Source organism: Lissotriton vulgaris, chromosome 2_1 (assembly GCF_964263255.1).
Source record: "Lissotriton vulgaris chromosome 2_1, aLisVul1.2, whole genome shotgun sequence".
NCBI lineage: Eukaryota > Metazoa > Chordata > Amphibia > Caudata > Salamandridae > Lissotriton > Lissotriton vulgaris.
The window spans coordinates 1,024,200,971-1,024,223,446 of record NC_141687.1 but is presented as its reverse complement, the minus strand read 5'-3'; the positions used below and the strand labels follow the sequence as shown (position 1 = coordinate 1,024,223,446).

At 43.9% G+C, this 22,476-nt stretch overlaps 1 protein-coding gene across 1 annotated transcript in view; it reads right to left on the bottom strand.

Annotated features, from left to right (window-relative positions):
* Positions 1-22,476, bottom strand: part of PLA2R1 (phospholipase A2 receptor 1) — a 1,083,903-nt gene that overhangs the window by 880,259 nt on the left and 181,168 nt on the right. Inside the window, exon 3 of the mRNA XM_086956636.1 lies at positions 2,663-2,818. Coding sequence (XP_086812762.1) covers positions 2,663-2,818 — 156 coding nt within the window. The remainder of the gene's footprint in view (positions 1-2,662; positions 2,819-22,476) is intronic.

Sequence of the window (22,476 nt, the reverse complement as noted above, 5' to 3'; positions counted from 1 at the left end):
TCAAAATCCACTGGAGCACATATCTTGAGACATAGCAAAGGCACATCGGGCTACCAGTCCCTACAATTTTGCCAAGTTTGGTGGAAATCCATTCAGCCGTTCGGGCTAAAAGTGAAATCGACCGCCCTATGGAAATTAACATGGGGAAAACACGTTTTGGGACCCCCCTTTTATCTCGGCCCCAGCTTGACGAATCCCCCCCAAACTTTCAGGGAAGGACCGGAACGCCGCGAGGCCATTTTGAGGAAATTTTCAGGCAGATTCGTCAACCGGCGCCAAAGTTATTCCAAATAGAATTTTCAGATTTAACATTGAAAAAAATCCTAACTATAACTACCTACTGGCGACCGCCAGTAGGTTATATATATATATATATATATATATATATATATATATATATATATATATATATATATATATATATATAATGAATTTTTCCGAATTATAATTCTTTATTTTTGATACATTGTATTTCTTTTTAAAGCTTACATTTGCAAAACGGAATGGTTTTAATTGGAATTTGGATTCATGGCTTATTTTCTACTCAGTCGTTGTACTATTGTATTGACTGTGTCTTATTTGAGCTACTTAGTTTTGAATTCTGACTTCGCAATACCCTGGATATTTGTTATCAGTCATATAGTTTTGTATGTATTACTTTTATTCTGTTTATATTTTTCATTCCTGGTTTTCATTTTATTGTTCTGTATCTTTCATGCTTAAAACTCGTACATACCTAACAAAGAAAAAATGTCTATGAAATCAGGCCCTGAGATCCATGGTTACAGATTTTTTTCCAGGACATATTGTTGTATCTTGAGTCTTCCTGCTGCTCAGCTAGAATGTGTCTTATGTGGAATGTTGGATGAATGGAATGTTAGAGGTTTGTGAATGTCATCCTGTGAATGAGTGTTTCCCGACGCATGAATGAGTTATGTAAGTGCTCGTTCTTGGTCTGTGGTGTGAACGTTGTTTCCTTATATTTATGGTGTTAGACTTTGTTCCTGTGTGTCTTTCTTGTTATACTGGTCTGGCCAACTGGTATGATTTGTGGCATATGGACGTAGAATGTAGGATTGTTGTTTATATTAGGAAGTAATGTGATGCTCTCTTCAGACTGTAGTGCGCGAGATGAGTTGAATTTATTGTATGCATTGTTTTAAATTTATTGACTAAATGTACTTGAGTGTTCTATTTTAAATTCCATCCATTTTAATGCACAATGCAGTTGTTCCCCTAACGAAGGGAGATATGTTGTATCTTGAGTCTTCCTGCTGCTCAGCTAGAATGTGTCTTATGTGGAATGTTGGATGAATGGAATGTTAGAGGTTTGTGAATGTCAGTTGGGTTAGGGCTGAGCAGCAGGACAGCTGCTCCTGATGGGGTTATCATTTCTATCTTAACAACTTATCTTAATAAAGTAACTTGAATAATCTAACATGAAGTATCCATCATCCTTTTGCTTACATCACATATCTGCGTTCAACTATCTCTACATCAGTGACAGCTAGCAATGCTCCACTGTGGTTGGTGCGGGGTGTGTGTATGTTGTGTGCAATATTTCTAAAAAACACTTACCTTGTGCCTGGTCCAGCGTTTCTGCTCCTGCTTGCCTTGTCTTGACTCGAGGAACAGGACGCACAGCCAGGGTCCCTTGACCAATCACACCACTACAATGCAACATTGTGATTGGTAAGCCCCCAGGCTCCCGTGACCAATCACAATGCTGAAATACAGCATTGTGATTGGACTGATCGTCCTGGTTTGACGCTTAGTCTGGGAATGGGGGCCTGGGCATGTTCTCCATGCAGGCTGTAATGCTGCCTGCATGGAGAACAGGGAAAGTACACATGGCTTTTTTAGGTGGCCCGAGAGGGCTGGCCAAACAGACATGTGCACTTAGGAATGGGCAAACCACTCCTCCTCTGCCCTGCTACGAGAGCTGAGCAGCCCTGGCCACCTGCAAAGCAGCACAAAAACTGAAAATGATAATAACATGAAGTTATTATCATTTTATGTTTACTTTATGTTGCACTGCTTAAAAGCAGTGGGGAAACCCTCCTCCGCTATAGCAGAGAAGCCGCCACTGTCTACATTTTCTGATAAATGTTATTCTCCAAGCTATTCCATGAAATCAGCCATTTTGCAAAGCAATTTGCTAACTCTAAAAACAATAAATCAAATGATATACAAGACATTTTCTAGTTCGACATCAATATGCGAGTCCATATCATAAAGTATTTACATGGAACGCAGCTTTATATTAAAAAAACAAGTGTGTTCCAGTTAACTTCATTAGTGGTGGCCTGCGTGATGAGAGTTCATGTCAATATTGAGCAGATAGAATATTTCACATATCTGGTTTATTTACTTCAACCCTGAAGCTAAGCTATAGTGCAGGATTGTATTTGCCGAAATGTATTCTGTGGACACGATTTAAAAAGAAAAGCATATATGTTTTTTTAACAAACTGTTTGCTCTCTTTCTGCTTGTATGAAAGGGTCATAAGAAAACTGCCACTATACATTTTTGATTAGTGTTCACTAAATGAAACCTTTGAAAAAGCCCTCTTCCTTTACATGGTAAGAATATTTATTAACTTGGCACATTAGAATGAAAACCCGGACTGAGACACCCAAAATAAATATAAAAATACACTTACCAAATGGTTCATTTATTGTATGATTCAAATATTTCTTACATACATAGGGCAGACGGGATTTACAGAGCAACGTCTGCCAAGATGGTAGCCGGGCATTAATCAGTCCACACTGCTCTCTTGTAGATGGACCACGAGTAGATGGACCACGTGATTTGTCTGAAACCCAAGAAAATCCAAAATTATAATTGTTCCCTTTTCGAATCACGCAATCAAATATGTACCCCAATATTTTTTATTAATTCTAATATTTACTGTGTGGTCCATATTTTGCGCCATTACCAGTGAAGTAGCTAAGACAGTGAAATCGCACAACTAAAAAAGGTGACCAAGGTTGGGAATCAACTGTTGCCATGAGGAGCAGGGTCAGTATTGATTTGAAGTGGGTGGGCCTCTAGGGCAGATTTACAGTTCGGTGGACAGGCTCTCCATTGCAACCACAATGGAGTGCCCTATCCGCCAAACACAAGGTTCCCCCACCTGATTTAAAGTTCGGTAGAAAATACATTTTACACGGATGGGGTAAAATTTACTCTGTCAGTGTAAAACTTTCTCTGACCACCTATCATATCTAGAGTTGATGTTCAGATGGCTTTGTTTTTGTGTTGTCTACTACTGTCATGTATATGCTGCCAGTGAGGGACAGCAAAAACAGAAAAAAGGAAACTCACTCCGCTGGAAAAAACAGATATGGGCTCATTCATTTTTTTCCCTCAAAAACAAACACCCGCTCTGCAAGTTTGCTTTTGAAAAATAAAACATCATGGAAAAGTTTGATGGCCAAATGTCACGTTTGATGGAGTCGTCCTTGAAAAATGTACTACATTGATAGGAACTGCCATGACAGTGGTTCCTTTCAGTGTATAGAGATGTCCAGAGGAGAGTCAGACATCTTTAAATTTGGCAAAGTCTGCATAGTTCTCCGCTAACCTGTTTGAATTTACTGTCTGCTTTACAGTAAATAAGGCTCTTTCTTTAGAGTTGCACAGTGGATGAAATTCACAGGCATGGCTGGTACAGGTAAGAGCGGTGAGGCGGGGCATGGCAGGGGGAAGTCTACATATGACAGAATAGGGAAAATAAATAAATAAAACCACTTACCTTGCGCTCACTGCATCAGGTAGATTTATTGATTCTCTTTCCCCCCCACCCCACCACTCTTACCTGTACCAGCCACTCTTGGAAAAACAGTGGGCAATTTTTGCATGAGTAATTTGATTCAACTGCCCTACTTGCAAGTAGCACCCACAGAGAAAAACAACGGATAACATACCATTAACTGGACACGAGCACACATGTGAGATACATATCCAAGGAGTACAAGTAATTTGCGACTGGACATTTGGCTTCAACCAGTTCATTGACATGATTTAATTTTTGATACATTCTTTATTTGCATCAACTTTTAAATATCATACATGTTGAGTTATATAATGCACAAATATCATGAAGTGAAATTTTACATCTAAGTTACGGCGTAAGAGAAAACATCGAGAGGGAGGGCGGGGTATAGTACTGTTTTACCTGGGAGATGGTTAATCATATAAGTGACACATAATAGGATAAACACGGAGGTTGAGAGAATTATGAAAAGGTGAATCATGGGAAATGTAGGAAGGAGTGATACCAACAGTGTTAACTGCCAGGTTGTGATAGGTTACGTTTAAAAGGTGGGTCAGTTTCCCAGGTGTCAACGCAACAGACAAACATGGCGTGTTGTTAAACGCCGCCAGAGCGAGGGAAATGTTAGTGAAAGTAAGAACGTGAATTGGAGTTATGAAGGTACGTGTTGTAGTGGATGTAACATGGGGAATGGATAGGAGGTAGTGTGAAGGAGGAGGGAGGTGTCAATGAGGGCCGAACACTTGGGGTGTCACATAATGGTAAGGAAGGTTTTAAATCATGGGATAAAGAGGTTGGTTAAAGGCCTCTTCAGGTTTAAGTACGGGAGCACCTAGCTCCGGCTTTAGAGGGAAAGCGCTGTCTACAGGGTAATTTAGTACACAGCATGGTGATGTTGTAATGTAAATGTATAGTGTTAACAACAGTGATTTGAAGTCAGATTTTAATAGCAACGTTCTTTTACCTTGTAGTGTACCCCTGAGGAAGGACTTTTAAAAGTCTGAAATGCTTCGGGTTAATTCAAGAACTTGCAACCGAGGATATTTTATGTTTTTTGCGTGCACGGAAAAAGGCCTGGATGGGCATATCCACGTCATGAGAAGTTGTTAAAATATAAGCAAATCACGTGTGAAAAGAACTATGAATATAAAATACAATGAAGTAAAATTCTGGATTACATGGAGCAATTATTGTTCAAAGTGAAAAAAGTTATCAAGAAGGAACGTGAGATAATTACGAAAGCTGTTCACCTGGATTGGAGTGCAGTACCGCTCCATTTTTGATGTTGGAACTTTTGACGTGAAAGGGGCAGATCACGTATTCCAGGACGCACACATACTGTTTAGAGTCTGAAAAAATGTTGTCAAGAAAGGAGTATAGAAAGAAAAAAGGGGAGTGCACGGCAATCTTTGCATGAGACCTTTGGGAGTAACAGAAAAGTTGATAGACAAAAAATTAAGTCCTAATACTTTTAAATAATGACAGATGCAGAAGGAGACTCTTGGGGCTATAACATATTATACTTATCAATTGTATATCAAAAGTTACTTGCAGGGGTGCTCCACCTTATATATTTGTGAAAATATCGTGGTACACTTATTTCCCCAAAACATTTTATGAAAATAATCTTATGAGAAGTGATAATACAGGTAAGACTATTTTTTGGGTACCTTTATTAACCCTTTCGGTGCTCATGTAGAGCTCAGCTCATCATGAGGCACGGTGCTCATGTGCTCATGACGAGCTGAGCTCGTCATGACCACACCCATTTCTATTATGGTCCAGCACAGCAGGCAAATATCTCAAGCAGCCAAGGTGTTAAAAAGATAGAAGTATTTGACTTCATGTTATGTAATATTGTTGAATATAATATCTGTTATTGATGTTTTTGTAATTTGTATTTGGTTTAGAGACCGATTATGATCTCATTAGGAAACCCTACTGACAGAATCGGTTTCGGAATCGTTTCTGAACGAATTGGGTACTGCGAGTACGACCGACCGATTACAATGCATCCAGATGCTTCCGGATACTATTCAGTTGGACGCTCATTGAATTCAATGGGAGCCTGTGTTCCGAACAAGAACACATGCTGCTGTGGAAAAATGAGAAAATGGTGCACCCTGTGGAGAGCACCCCATGGTGCCTGCGACACTGTGCATGGTTAGAAAAGGGGTTCCCTAGGTAATCCACAGGCCAAAATTCCAAAATACCCAAGTGAAGGGGGGGCATGCTAAAGGCCCCCAAAGACAGATTCTGACAGCCATTTCACTTCAGGCAAACCAAATCGGAATGGCTGTCCGAATCCGTCATTGTAATCGCTCGCTCAGAATCTGTGTCCATAGAGCTGTACGATTTAGCTCCGAAAGTCTTGACCTGTCTGAATGCCTTTTGGAACTGAATCGGACAGCCTGAACGGTTTCCGAGCATCGTAATAGGTTGTTGGGAACTGTGTACGATTCAGTTGGAAACAAGGGTTCCAAATCGTATTGGGCAAACCTGAATCAGATTCAGAGCCCTTCCAAACGCATCGTAACCGACCCCTTGAAGTTATAACTTATTATTTTATTGTTATTTATTTAAAATAATTTTGACTGAAGTTTTGTTTTCGGGTTTGTGATATAATTAAAGAAACATATTTTATTCAAAGATTTTAAGTGTTGGGATGCTGGATTTGGAGGGGAATAGATGGACAGTATATATATTTTTATATTATTTCATACATTTTTAATTATTGTATCCATATGGGCCGGGATGCCCGCCACCCCCTCCCAACACCAATTCCCCATGGGAGGAGACAGACACAAGTTTGAGCTTTTGGAAGGCGGGGGGGAGTTACCCCCCGCCGTATTTATTAAAATATGAAACAAAATTTAAAACTTTAAATGAAAACGTTTCATGAATTATGTACAATTTTACTTTCATTACATTTTTATGAAGACATGTTCTTTGGCTAACCTTAACAGATCTCTAATACAAAGGTTTCCTAGCCGAGTCTAGCATCCTGAAAATGCATAACATTCTAAAATAAAATTGTACATCCTAGCATTAAGGGCCAACGGCAAGGTCTTAACCGGTGTCAGATCCCTACTACCAAAGTCCCGCCCTCACGGTGTGAGTGGTGCATGCGCAGAGGACTTTACCCTCGTTGCCAACTGTAACTTCCCTTGTCGTGGGGGCCCCCTTTCACTCGACGCCATCTTAAAGGTCGTCCGAGTTCCCGTGTGAGGTATCCGTAAGAAGGACAGCGTGGACTCCCCCCCCTTCCCCACACTCTCTTCCGCCGGAGCGGATATCCGGCCCCCGGGAAATTCGTAGGAGGGGTATATAGCCGTCTCCCCCCTGGGAGGGGCCTATGGCTGTCTCCCCCTAGGCGACCCATCCGTAGTGGGTGCCGCCTCCTCGTGGGAGGGGCCAATGGCCGCCTCCCCCCGGGCGCTCCCATCCGTACTGGGTGGCGCCCCCCCTAGGGACCTTGAAATCACTGCTCACCGATCATGACCTTACCGCCACAGGCCGGATAGTTGACCGACTATCCGGCCCCCCCATGCCTCCTCAATCCCACCAGCCATGCTATGAAGTCTCCTATGAGTAAATCATTCCCCGCCCTGGACAGGTGAACCCCATCATTCAAGTAACAGTGATCACCCCGAATACACCCATGGAGAATGCTTTGCAAATGCGCGGAGCGAAACAATTTCCCAATTTTGTTGTTGACCCTCTTTACCGAGTGGTTCAACACCGTTACAGAGAAACCCCCCCGCCAGACTCTCCTGGGGATCATGTGGGACCAGGCAATTGTGCACCCCGGGAGCCTCCTAGCCAACCAGCTGACTGCTGACAATATGTGTTCAACTAACACCCGTCTTCCCAGTCTTACCAAGTCATTGCCCCCCAGGTGCACTATGATTACAGATGGCGGTGACCTTTGCCGCCCTAAGAGTCCCTCCACAAACGCTTGAAATTGGTCAAAACAGAGGCCTCCCTTCCCATGGAAGGTTACTCTGAACCCGTATTCCCCAGATGCATGAGTCGCGTCACCTGCCATGAATACGTCCCCGGCGCGCCTCACGTATGAGTGGCCCACGACCCATACCACTCGATCTCCAGCTGGTGATCCTTGACCGTTGGTCCTTTGGTGTTGGGTCGATCCCCAATTCCGCCCGCGTCACAGGCTTGCGAAACTGTAATCCAAACAAAAGACAACAAGCGTGAGTGCATTTCATCAGTCTTTTACAACATGTGCAGTCGCACATACCTCTTGAAACAGCTCGAGGACCAACGGCCCAGCTGTTTAACTTCTTCCGCACCCAGACCCCGAGCCGTAGCCTCAGTAGCGGCCCCTATTCTGAATGAGTGGGTCCCAAAATCGCACGGGTTCAAGCCCGCCGCAGCGATCGTAAGTGCCAGCACCCTCTGAAACTGAAATTTCGTCAACGGGGTGCCGTCCTTGTGTCTAAGCAGGCTCCCTCCCCATGTTGCCGGCCTCTGTGCCAGGTAGTCCTCTAAATACCTTATGGGACAACTGGGGCTCCCTCGGGCGCGCTGCAAAACAACACTACTCCCAAAAGCTTCCTCGTCTGTTTTGGACCTGGCTATCGAGACTAACATAGAATCACCCCGTATTTGGACATGATCCCTGCATAGGCCTCCCTCCACATCCTTCTTGTTTCTTGCCACGAGTTCACTTACCCGCATGGCCCCCTGGAATGCTAATGCGAAAGCCGCTCGGAACAGAACTACCTCAGAAGGGGAGGAGCATGTCTCATCAAGTTTTGCTAGTAGCAAAGACAATCTTTCTAAACCAATCGGGTGCCTTGTATCTTGTCTGCGACCCTCCAGGCGTTGCCAACCGCGGAGTGCCTTTCTGACTAGGAAGGAACCCGTCGGGTCCCGTATGCCGTGGAGCTGTGCCATGAATGATATGGCCGCCCTACGTCTGTTGGCAGTTGCGGCTGATCGGCCTTCCTTACGAAGCGCCACTAAGAACCCTAGGAAGGATTCCTCCTGCCCCCAGCTATGTCTCCCTACCGGCCCTAAAAAGGCGCAGTATGAACGAAACGCTCCCTCATAGGCTTTCCTTGTCCTGGGCGCTAAGCTGGCTGCCACGAGGTCATGTAATCCGGGGCACCGATCTGCCATAGTGCTTCGGGGAACGGTGCCGCCACTAGATCCGCTGTGGGTAGATAGCCCCTGAAAGCCTGCATGTGTGAACGAGAGAGTGCATCAGCTGCATTATTCAGTACACCCGGCACATGTTTTGCCCTGAACTGTACATTCAATCTCATGCATCGCAATACAATTTCTTTCAACAGTCTCAAGATCCACTTGCAGCGTGCTGCCTGGTGATTAATGCACTCGACCACCGTCATATTGTCAGACCAAAACACTACTGAGCGGTCCCTAAAGTCTTCCGGCCATGCCAACAGAGCCACCCAAATGGGAAATAGCTCCAAGAACCCAATGATACCTGTTAGGCCACTGGAGTGCCACCACGTCGGCCATACTTGCGCCGACCATCGGTTACCAAAGATTGCGCCAAATCCCACTCTCCCAGCTGAGTCGGTCCACAAACCCAGTTCGTCAGACGATGCTGGGGGTTTGTTCCACGCCACCCGACCGTTGAAGTCCGCCAGAAATGCCAACCAAATGCGCATGTCCTGGCAAACCTCTGCCGACAGTCTTGTGCGGTGGTGTGCCTCCTTGAGGCCGACCATAGCTTGTGCAATGGAACGTGAGAAGGGGCGAGCCATCGGTATTACTTTTAAGGCGAAGTTAAGCTGGCCCACCGTTTGTTGTAACTGGTGCAAGGTCACCATCTCCTTCCCAAGGCATTGTATTAAGGAAGCCCTGAACTTGGCCACCTTCTCCATTGGCAGACGGAAGCATCCCTCCACAGAATCGAGCTCCATTCCCAGAAACTCCAGTGAAGTAGATGGCCCCACTGTCTTACCCGGTGCCAATGGGACCCCAAACTCCTGCATGAGTGTGCAGAAGTCCTGCAGTGTCTGTGCACATTCCGTAGTGCCTGCCGGACCCAAGAACAGGAAGTCGTCTAAATAGTGCATCACCTGTCTATGCCCAGTGGCCTCGGTGAACGCCCATTCCAAAAAGGAGCTGAACATTTCAAAATAAGCACATGAAATTGAGCAGCCCATGGGCATGCATTTATCCATGTAATACTTCCCTTGGAACGTGAATCCCAGCAAGCGCTGGTCCCGAGGGTGCACCGGGAGCAACCTGAATGCTAATTCGATGTCTGATTTCGCCATCAACGCACCGTGGCCCAGGCGATTCAGTAGCTCGACGGCATCGTCGAACGATGCGTATCGAACTGAACATACTTCAGGGTCAATAGCTTCATTCACCGAGACCCCCCTCGGGCCGATAGATTGTGAATGAGTCTATACTCCCCCGGGTCCTTCTTCGGAACCACTCCTAGAGGTGAACACACAAAATCCGCCATTGGCGGGCAAGCAAAAGGCCCTGCTACCCGTCCCAAGCTGACCTCTTTGGCAATCTTTCTGGCGGCCACTGCCGGGTTATGTTGAACAGATAATTGATTCTTACAAAAGGGGCTCCCCGAAAATTCCCCGCCGGGATGTTGAAGCCATACAGGAAGCCATTCCTCAAAATCCCGGCTGATACATGATCAGGGGTATTTGTTTAGCCAGGGAGTCAAAGCCAAGATGTCGATGGGTGAAGATGATTGCTTCCCAGGCATCACATCAATCCTGCTTGGATCCCCCTTTCCTCCTGAACTACCGCTCTTGGATCTACAGCTAATTTCTGGGTGTGAGGAGTTCCCACAGCCCGCACCCTACATGTTCCCTGGGGCCTGTTACAGTTACCTCTGTTGAAACCCCAACAAGCCCCACGCTTGCCCCCATTCCCGCCGGTCTTGGGCTGTGATTCCCCACCGGCGCTTGCACGAAAGGGCTGTGCCGGTCTTTGCTGGACTGTCCCAGACCCGCTCCCGCCTGGCGTCGACGTACCCACCGATCCAGGCAAGAGCTGTTTGTGCCATGACACCGTGTCGAGACAATCCCACGTTAAAGCCTCGTCAAACTCTTTAGATTTTCGAAAGTGAACATCATAACCCTTCCATTCATTCCCCCTGTACATTGTATAAAAATCCATGATCCTGTTCTGGTAACATGATAATTCGGGCAACACTTCAGGTTTACATTCCCCCATTACTGCTGTAAATATAGAAAAGGCCTTGACCCAGTTCGCCATGGTCTCATCGACCCTAAATTCCGCCATCTTGGCCCGCCATACGCTGGGGTGCCATAAATCTTCCTGGGTCTTTGCATACTCTATCTCACGATGGTCGGTCAACAGTGAAAACATATTAATATATTTGTCCCCCCATATAATTTCCTTCGTGGCCGCCGGGATGTGCTGAGACAACCTTTCCCGCCTCGAAGGCACTGAACTCTCCCCAACCATTGGCAATGGGTTCTTACCGGGTTCAACCGCCGTGTCCGCTGTCTTTGCTTGGCCAGCCGTTGTGACTCCCGTTGCTACCTGCTGGGGAATATAAGGAACATTCGCCGTCCCGGCCTCCCTTGACTGCCGTAACTGCTCAATTATTATTCTGGCTTCCTCGGCCGGATCCCCTGCAGCCACTGCCCCCCCTGCTTTCTTCTTTAGCCAAGGTAACACTGCTGCTAACTGAAGGGCCAGTTCCGGGGGCATCTGATCATCCTCAACTGGCGTTATCACCACAGGGATTGGTAAACCCACGTCCGGACCTGGTACCTGGCTATCCACCGGTGCGACTGGGTTGATTGTGCCTGGGCTTGCTGGGGGCACCTCTGGGGCTGGGCCCTCCCTGGAACCCGCCCTCCTCTTATTACGCTTCCCCTTACCCTCTGGGGCGACGTCCGGCAAGGCCGGTCCTATCACTTTCTTAGGCCGTCCCGAGAGGTTGTTCTGCGCTGCTATCTGCTTCTTAACCTCTGCTAAGCCCAGACCGATCGAATCCACTTTACCCATCCTTCGGTCCATCGCCACCACTCGGTTCACAAGGGTGCGTAGCATCTTCTCCATCTCGGAGCTCTTTCCCGCTTTCTTGCCAGACATATCTTGGTTACTCCGTCCAACTCGATCCGTAAGGCTGGCACTGAAAGAGAAACAACAAAGATTACAAGTTCTCAAAATTGCTGCTTGTTCCGTCGAGGGCTCACGAGCAACGAGTGGTGCAGCCTTCCAAGCACTGGAACAAGAGGACGCTTCATTGGATTCCCGCTCTATTTATCCGTCTGTAGGGGGGGGCGGGGGCCCTCCTCGGGTACGCCCATCCGTGCGCAGACTTCCGGGCGGGTGTCTAGGACAACCCCTTCTGGGTGGGAAGGGCGTGCTCCGGCTATGCCGCTTTGGGCATACCAGCCGAACCACGCCCCCCCGCCCACAATGGTTTCCCGGGGGGATCGGGGCACCCATCCATACATTCGGGGGGACCGAGTGGTCTTCCCTTTCCAATATTAATTGGGTTATTGTATTAAAATGTACTCTGAATATTGAATCATTTTCTATGCATCAATATAAATATGTTTTAACAATATGTTTCTTAGTGTATTGTTTGTGTGCAATTCATATATCATAAAGTTTAAGAATTTTTTTAATATTATTAAAACAATGCTGGCTCCTGGATCATGCGGGGAGCTGGCTGGAGCTTCGGGGGCCCTGGGGATCCTACTGGGCCCCCCAAAGTTGTGGATAGTGGATGCCCTGGGTGGGCATTAGGATGTCACCTTTAAATAATGCCAACCCCAGGGGGGTCTATATACATATTACTCAGTACTTGTTGCCACTGGAAAAATCATTTTTTGTGTTGCTAATTACTTTGGCCCCGTTTGATGAATCACCACAAACCTTTCCAAAGGTGCTTCTCTTTGACTAGTTTGTGCATGGAAAGTTTCGAGGTGATCCGTCAAGTGGGGGCCGAGAAAAAAGGAAGGTCCTGAACATAAACTCCCCATGCATTTTCCATAGACTGCCTTAAGAAGGCCTACAGCAAAAACTGATAAACGGAATTACTCCAACTTTGGCAGGAAGCTGGATTTTGGTACGCAGATTTTGCTTTTTGTCATTTGGTGAAAATCCAGTCAAAATTTTTTGAGAAACTAAGGTTAAAATAAATGGAGATATCTGGATGGATGGGTCTGCAAGAGTCTTAGCTACTAGCCCCATGAGAAAAAATTGCAGGACTTGGGGTCTTATTCCCCTGTCCTGAACATGTTAATAGAATATACTATAAGGAGGCAGGGTAGGGACAACTAAGCCCTATTGGGGGACCAAGGGGCTACATTTAAAAAAAATCAGCAATTTCTGCCGCTATCCCCCGTCACCTCCATGGGATTCAAAATTAAATGGCAGCCTAGGCCACTTTCTTTATTAAGGGGAGGAGGTCCATGTCGTCCCCCTCCACAAGTCATTACAGGTCACAGGAATCCCATCCCAGGAGCCGGAATAAATAACAAGCATTTGCAATGTAATCTGTCTCGCCTTTGGGATCTTATATGTATTTTGCTATGCAGCACATTAGCCTGGGTGCTGAAACATCTACTGTTCTTTAACATGGATGGAAAGTAAGCCCCAAACTGCGTGACACGCCTGGTATGGGAACACATGGAGAGAAATATTGCCTTTCAGCAGGAAATGGTATAGTCCAAAGGTCTGTTTTTGATATAAAATTAGGGACTTATCACTGAAAATGCAAGATTTGAAAAAATATTATTGTCTATGGGTCCTTGTGGAAGACAATTTCTATGGGCTGGAATCTACAGAATGCTAAAGTGAATCTGGTATTTTACTGACCTCTGCTGGTCGTTTTCTATCAAGAAAGTTAAATAGAGGCAGTTCTCAGAAAAATTAAAAAAATAAAGTCCTTCAGCAGAAAGCAATTCTGGTATTTTACTGACCTCTACTATTCGTTTTCTATTAAGACAGTTAAATAGAGGCAGTTGAACAAGCAGAAAGCAATTCAGGAATTTTATTGACCTCTACTGGTCGTTTTCTATCAAGACAGTTAAACAGAGGAAGTTAAACAGAAAAAAAGTCCCTATGCGGAAGCAGACAAGTCCTAGGGCTGATCTCCAGGGCTCACAAAGTACATACACATATAAGTATATGCTAAACAATATACAAGAGGTTTTCCATGCTCGACCTAAAAAGGGATAGAGCCGCCATGTGGCCCCCCTCCCTGAGCCATCACAGGCTCTGGAAAGCCCACCAGGAGGCCACAATTTCTCAAACATGAAGGATCGGCTGCATGGCCCCCCCTCCCAGAGCCTCTAAAGACACAGAGACACCATACCTAGGGGTCTATTGTCTTTTTAAAAGCCCCCTCTTTTGACCCTTCTATGGCCCTCGGGACCCCATTTTCCAGGGCTGGCTTACATGCTGTGTTCCAGGGAGTTCACCCCCGGAACACAGTGGTTTCCCTGCCCACACTGGTGAGGGTAGGGAAACCTGTATTTGCTTCAGCTCGGCAGGAGAATTTTTAAATCTTCCACCATGTAGGAGCAATAACAAACACTGCTCCCAGTGGGCTGGAGCTTTGAAAATGCTGGGAGCAGACTTTTGATCTGTTTTCCTGACAGCACTAAAACATATTAAGAGATTGCTCCTGTCCTGAAGTAGCATCAGAACTAGACTTCCTGGTCCCTATAATGGTTTGGAGAGAGGGGCTTGCAACTCCTTTCCCCTTTAAAAATATTGACCAAAGAATGGGGTACTCATGGTCTAAAAAGGCTTGTGGAAAGGAGTGATGCGGCACCCCTTCCCTTTAAAATATATATGGCCCTGGGGGTTGGGAGGGGTACCACAGGACCCCCTTCCCGTTTAAAATAAAAAAGCACCCTGGTGGATGGGGTCCACAGGGTCTTAAGAGGCTAGAGGAGTGGGGGTCATATGGTCCCCCTTCCCTTTAAAATATATATGGCCCTGGAGGATGTTGTCCCCAGGGCCATAACAGGTTCGGAGACCGTGCAGACTTCTTCCCTTTAGCAAAATAAGGAACTGGGGGATGGGGTCCCTGAGCTTAATAAGACTTGAGGAGTGGGCCACATGACTACCCTCCAACCTATGTTGTATACATTTTATTAAGGCCATAGGCCATACAAGTTTCAAACATGTTTTAAAGAAGTTCAGTGCAATGATTCTCTGTTATAAATTAATTAAGAATCAACTAAAAAAAGGTCACAATAAAAAAATTACTGCGTCTTTTTTTAGCCCACATATGCCTAACAATGCTAAAAAGTACAGAATTATAGAGCTTTGAAGAAATCTTGTTGTATATCGACGAGAAATCTTTGAGTATTAGATGCTCTTTGATTTCAAGAAATTACTATAACAACAATCATATTGCTATATAAAAGATCCTATCAAATCTTATTTTCCAGTTCAAGTAGACTTATATTTAAAATAACCAATTGAAAGGGACATTACAATATTCAATCTGAACTAGGAGTATACCTTAGTTAAAAAACTGTATGCAAACAGTTTTAATCTATTACAATTTCAGGCCTCTCTTCTTGCCTATAAATCCAACTGCAAGTGTAAAAAACTTATCTAGGGTAATGTGTCGCATTTCAGTGCTTCCTCAAATCTCCTAAAGCCTACATTCCTACAAAGTGGGCAAATCCATTTTCTCCTATTGTTGTAAGCTGTGCAAAAGAACAAAATGTCCGCAATGTTTTCTGGCTGACCTAAAGTGCATAAAGGATAAGTTTAACTCTCAAGCATATCACCCATCTTCCATTTGAAAGTATATGTTCTAATTTGGAGAATTTAATAACGGAATTTTATATACAGTATCTTTGCCAAATAAGATTAATTATACCTAGGAATTCCTCAAAAGCAGAATTTGGCTTGATATGAAAGTATTGTAGTATCGATCAACCTAAATTTGATTTACAATTGTAGGTATTTGCAACATGCTCCTAGTATATTAACTTGAGAAGTTTCCTGGAGCTACTTATTAATACTTGTGGCTCACTCCAATGTAAAGGTAACCCAAATTTAACAAGCCATATTTTGACATGTCTCAGCCAAGGGAAAATTTGGTTTTATCTACTTCAAAAATGTTCCTAAGACCTTCTCTATAATGACCCAATTCCTCCGTTGTCCAGAGTATAACCCAGTAGAGGATAAGTCTCTGTGGGGCCACATGTTCTATCTGTTTGCTATTTAAATCGTAGTACATAGGTGTTGAAGGCACTCCCACTAAGAGACCTAGCAGCCCTTTCATTAACTTATTTTCTGTAATGATAAGCAGTTTTACATTGTGCCCCATAATTCGGCCCCATATAATGCTGCTACCCGGGCCTTGTGTCTATAAACTTCCATGGCTAGTGTCATTGCCTTGGTAATGGACTTTTTACATGTATTCAAGATTGGCCTCAAACCTTGCATAAGGACCGTCTTTGTATGACTTATTTGGGGCTCCCATGATAATCTAGAGACTAATATTTCATCTAGATACTTAAGATTGGAAACATGCTTCAATTTGTGCTCCCCACTGTGATCTCTTTCCTAAAGAACCTGGGTGATTTACCGCCATGTATTTGGTCTTATTTATGTTTAGGCCCTGCAGCCAACACCTTGTCAAGCATTGGCCTAATTCTGTATGCGGCAGGGTGTGGGGGTGTTGGTTTTACATATGATAATAAAATGTAACTTTATGCCAAAAAAAACTAGCAATTCACCCACAAAAACAAAAGTTAAGGTAAAGTTATAGTTAGGTGTGATAAAATGGATCAGTTTATTATTTAAAACAAAAAATACTTTCGAAATTCTCTAAAGAAAAACTAAAGATAAAGTTGAGTTGCATGTTGGTGAATATTTCAGTCACAACATTAAAGTTATGAACTAAAAAAAAACACAGAGATTCACCAGTTATATTTAGCAGAGCTAGCTATGACTTGCGCCCTCGTCATGACATGCTCTATGACATAATTCATGACATCACTGGTGACATCTCAAATTACATCATTGAATTGGAGGTCAGAGTCAACAGGGCTGCATCTCAGTATCTGCGCTTCCAAGATAATCCCGGCATGGAAGTGCTCCTCTCAATGAGTATAGCACATGCGTTGTTTATATATAAAAATTCTCCTCATATTGCACTGTGATAGAGGTGCAGAACAGACACATTGGTTCATCTAGCAAAACCAGGATGTCTCCTAATGAGCACAGAAAACACTTTGACAAGCTCATCGAGTTCTTATTGTTCGTCCCTGAACAGAATGTGCAGACTACAGGGCAACACTGACTACCAAGAATAAACGCGTAAGCAGTGCATGCTTATATTACTACAGAACTATGTGATGTGAAGAGTCACTGTCAGAAAAAAGATGTCAATTTAAAAACTTGAATCAAAACTGTAAACTAGGCTTTAAGTCTCACTATATCCTAGCCTTGGTTGGAAAGGAGACTGCAAAGCTGAGATAATAGCACTAAAAGCAATATAAACAATCCTAAAATATATAATAAGATATTTTAATAACTGGAGCTGGAACTAAAAGACATAACAACATTGGCAATTAAAAAAGTTTGCACATGCTATTAAAAAATATTAAAACCAATGTAAGAATCAAAAAAGCCAAATATAAAAAGTCTAAGAGGCATCAGAAGTGCAGGACGGTATCGCTGAAACTTATACCATGTCCATACTGTCATTGGAGTCCAGGAAAAACCTGTATCCACAGATGACCGATCACAAAGGCCTGAATAGCAAGTTCAAATGAGCCAGTATGGGCAGTGCCAGTCCAATCAGAAGACATTGGTGCAGGAAGTGCAGCCTCGAAAGAGGAAGAGCCAGTCGCTATATACCCTGGAGCAGAAGCATCCATCGAAGGATGCAACTCATTGTAGGCATCTTGCTGCAAAGGTAATAATATGACAGCACTGGACATGTACTAACAACGGATACACTAGCAAACGTATGTCCTTAGCCAGTGCCAATTGCGTAACAAGGCATAAATCTAGTGCACACTCAAAAGAGCAACACAGACAGTGAAACACAGACTGTACACTCCCCGAAACCACACAGACTAGAAGGACAAAGACCAATCCCCATTCACTTACTGTATTAAGGATACTACAGAGTACTGAACTATACGACACTGGAGGATATTATATATATATATATATTCACTGAAAAAAAACATAGGTTTCACACATGCTATAGTTAGCTGGACATTTCACTCATACAAAACCTTTGAAATTTCCCCGTTATAGTTAGTTCAGCTAACTATAACTCGTGCGCCCGCAATGCACTGCTGATAACGTCACATATTATATCACTCATGACATGGTCAGTGACATCACTCATGACACAATTTTACAATCGCACAGGCAGCGCTATATTCTTGTTTACTTCCATTGGCTGACTGAGCAGATCCGTCAGTGTAAATTATGTATTCATACTGATCTAGAGGCATTATTTCATTTGGGAGAGGATATTCTTGATCATATTGCAGAAATGCTTGTGTCTTCAGACGTGGGTCATATCCAGCGGCAGTTTCTCTTTGAGGGCGTCAGGGCTCCGTCCCCTTTACATTCACTGTCAAAAGAAAGCTTTGAACTAAAGCAATGCTAAACTGCTTTTTTTTTTCAATAAAAAACGTTATACACAAAACGCATTGAGTCATCTTGCTTGGAGCTGCTGTACACTCCCATTCACCATACTCATTGCTGTGCAGAGAGTGACGTTAAATATGCACTCCTGGGCGGGTCCAACTCTGGAGTATTTGCCGGGCTGAAAACCTCATGGCCCTGAGGCCTGTGAGGTCATCAGCTCGGCAAAGACACTGCATCCATGACCAGGCTCCACCCCCTGAGGACGTGGGGGTAAAGTTAGCCCTGGGCATTTAAGTCTTAAGCCCCGTGGCGCTAGTTCTCCATGCTAATCAGGGTCTGGAGCGCATTGTCACCACACCCTTTTCCAACTCGTCACAGGGTGGTAAAGGGTGTGGTACAGACTGCAGGGAGGAAGTCAAGAAATCGAGTCTGCACAGTTTGTCATCAGTTTTGAAGACACACTGCGCAGACTCGAGGAGTCTTGCTTCCCGCGCTACGTTAGACGCCATTTGAGCTTTGGCATGTCTTCAGCTGTATTGCCAGACAAACAGACTCATGGGGATGTGAAATGAAGGACAAAGCTTTCCGCACTGGAGGTGCGTGTGTTTATATGCAAGAGTCTGCTTCCCTGACTCGTCCATATTGAAGCTTCCCTCCATGTCACCAGGTGAGGTGCAAAAAATGTGAACTGGCCTATATAATTCGTTCTACTAATTATTGGAGGCCTGGCCTGCTAAAATGAATGCCTGTTTCGTTGCTTGCATAATTATTCCCTCCTTCATGCTGTTTGTAGGGTTTTTGAAGACAGCAGCTATTTTTATTTAACTTTCTTTGTGGGATTTGCAGAGATGCTTCAAGAGTTCCTATTCTGAACTCTACAAGAATATCAGGCTGTTGAGCCGAATGAGATGAATACATCGCTTTGAATCACTAGGATAAACATTTTTGACTCCTCAAAAAGCGTAATAATTTATTGCACTGTTGCACTCAAAGAGTCAAAATGCGAGGCTAGGTACGGCACATATATTGAAAACATTTTCCACATAGAGATGGCGCTCAAAAGTTTAACCTGCTAGTACCTTTAGCCACTTCCATATTAGGTAAGAAAAATAATTGTGCTGCACTCACTTTCTAGCAGCCGGATATCAGATTATGTTCGTCTTTCTCTGATGGGGCAATGCAACGAGTAAAGTGTGTTTATTTCTATCTGTTGCTCACCTCCATTTGTTAAATGCAAATGCAGTCCTTGGATGTCTTTGCTGCAGACTTGACATCAACACCCATTTTTCTAAATGGACGCTTTATAATGTCACTTATCTTTTTTCTTGTAGACTGCAGCCAGTGTGTGTGAATAGCTGGAAAGCCTGGGCCTCAAAGCTGTGCCCTTCAGTGTCTAAGTAACATGTGTATTGGGTTGCATGTACCTGGGTGAGACAAAGTTTGGGATTTTATTTTGCTTTTGGGAAATAGAGTTTGTTCCATCTTTTCAATCTTTCTGACTACGACCTTAACCTCATCCTTGCTATAGTACATTCCCGTGCTGCAATTTTTAAAATCCCTTGTTATGTGACAAGGTCAACTCGTCATAAGCACAGCGCAGGTAACACCCATGACGAGTTGACCTTGTCACAAGCATCGAAGGGGTTAAAGTATTATCCGATTGAAAAGAAAACTTCTACTGGATGATTGGATATTCATGAGGCTTCTATAAAGAGTTTTGATCTGTATAGCTGATGTTCTTAATTGACTTTTAAAATACTTTCCTTTTATCTTCTCCAAGACCAGCTTGGGTACCTCAGTCTCCTGCCACCGCCTTGTTCGGTGCTGTGAGGGTTTCTGCATGGGCAGAACCCCACACCAGTTTGTGGGTGCAAGGTGTGTGTGTGTGTGTGTGCATATTAAAATAAAAAAGACTTGTTTTTATTAAGGTCAGCTTGTTGCATTTTTGGAATTCTGAACATCCGGCATGCATGCGTAACTGCACTCAGTGTGTATACTACAAGTTTTGGGCATATGTGTTTACATGCCCTACTTGTTCAGCATATTGTGATCAGTATTAGCATGTAGAGGATTTTTTAGAGTATACATTTTGACAATGCTATGTGTGCTCATAATAATATTGGTTCATTTAGTCCATGCGTGCGCAGGCACACACACGTACACACCCACACCCACACTGTATACGGTATATTTCCACTTGACCTGTGCATGAGCACAGTATGTGTGCATAGTATTAATGTACCATTATTTTGATACTGTGCCTGTATATTATATAGGGTTTGAACAGTCTGTGTGGCATACTAGTGCAAATTGTAAATGATGCTAGAATATAGTGTAAAGTAAACACGCTCCAAAAAGCTGCATCCTTTTATCTAATTTTAATTAAATAACATTTGGGCAGGAAATGGTGACTAGCTTCCCAAAAAATGGTGTGCACCCGAAAGTGAACCCCTACCCCAGGTCTAGCCCAACCTCACCATTCTCAAACTTCACAAGCCGCCACTGGTCATATCTGTATTCTACATCTGTTGCACTGAGAGAATTAGCCCATTGTATCCATCTTGGATGTAAGGCTTTAGCATTTGGAACGCTTGCCTTTGTAGCAGCCTCTAAGGCCGGTACCGAGTCATGACAATTATTTGTTTACCCTGAGCCAGTGCTCTTTCTCTCACTACTGCAGTCTGTACTGCTGTCAGAATTTTTCTTGTGGATGCAAAACACATTTCAGCACTCATGTATAAGAGTTATCTGTATGCTATGGGTACTGTTTCACCTTCATTGACATGACAACCCTGATATCTCAAGACCGTGGAAACAGTGCAATACTTTTCGCTCACTCACTCGTGCTTACTTCGTCTCAGAGAGATACACAGAATAAACGATAAGGACGTTTTTCAATAAACATTTATTCAACAGTGATCATTCTAGTGTAAAATAGGTGTGCTGCAAAAACCACTAGACAGAAACAGATATAAATCACTAGGAAAGTAAAAGGATGGTAGATTTCTACTATTATGCTAAAACCATGAATACAGGGATGTATATAACATGCATAACAGTACAATGCATACCCCTACGATGCAATCCTACCTAGATGTAGCTAAGTGTGCCAAGCATGTGTGAAGGTGTTAAGCCAAGAATCCCTCTAGGATAAAGTCAACCACATTACCTGAAGTGAGAGACTGTGGGACCCCGTCTTGGTCTCAGTTCGGACATCCCGCAAAGGATGTTAGACCACTGTGAGCTGGAGTATCTGCATGCAAGAGCCTCAGCCTCTCGTGACAGTGTGTCGGCATGGAAGTCCCAGTTCTCCTCTGTTTATCTCAGCAAGATATGATATTTATATACCCAAAGGTCTCCCCAGGGGTTGTACCTTGCTGTGCCATTGTCGGACTTAGGATGACGTTGGGAATGAAATGTATACATTGTTATTATGGAGGAGATGGTAGTCTTGCTGAGTTTCCAATAATCCTCATGCATAATGTATAAGGCTGTTACTAGAGAAAACCCCACGTTCTGTGTGCAGTGTCGTATTTAGGTAAAAGGTCAGTCCCCAAGAACCATTCTGTGTGTAATGTAGAGGAGAATATAGGTGAAAAGGTTAGGATGTTACCTGAGCCTATATTGGGGTACCGATATGGAATATAACAGAAGGGGTCCTCAAAGGGACCCCTTCTCTTTTATGACTGGCAGAGAAAACATTTTGCAAGAAAAGGTAGTAGTACAATTGAGTTTTTAAATGTTTCCTATTTTTCTTTAAGGAAAACGGTCTGCATTTAAAAAAATCTGCTTCATTGGAAAAGCAGTCACAGACATGGCGGTCTGTTGACCCCAGTAGCAGGTCACCATCCCTGTGGGTGTCGGCCATTTCCAATGGATTGCAAATTGCGATCTACCTCATGAATATAAATGAGGCAGGTCCATTGCGGCCCATTTGGGAATCGCAAACAGTGTCTGAGACACTGTAGTACATTAACATGCTAATTGCTAATCAGAGTCGCAAAATGAAATGGTCGTACATATGGCCTGAAGATCTTCCCTAGACAGAATGACTTAGGTTAAAGTTTCCTGCTGAATTTTAGTGAGATTTCTCCTTGCATTGC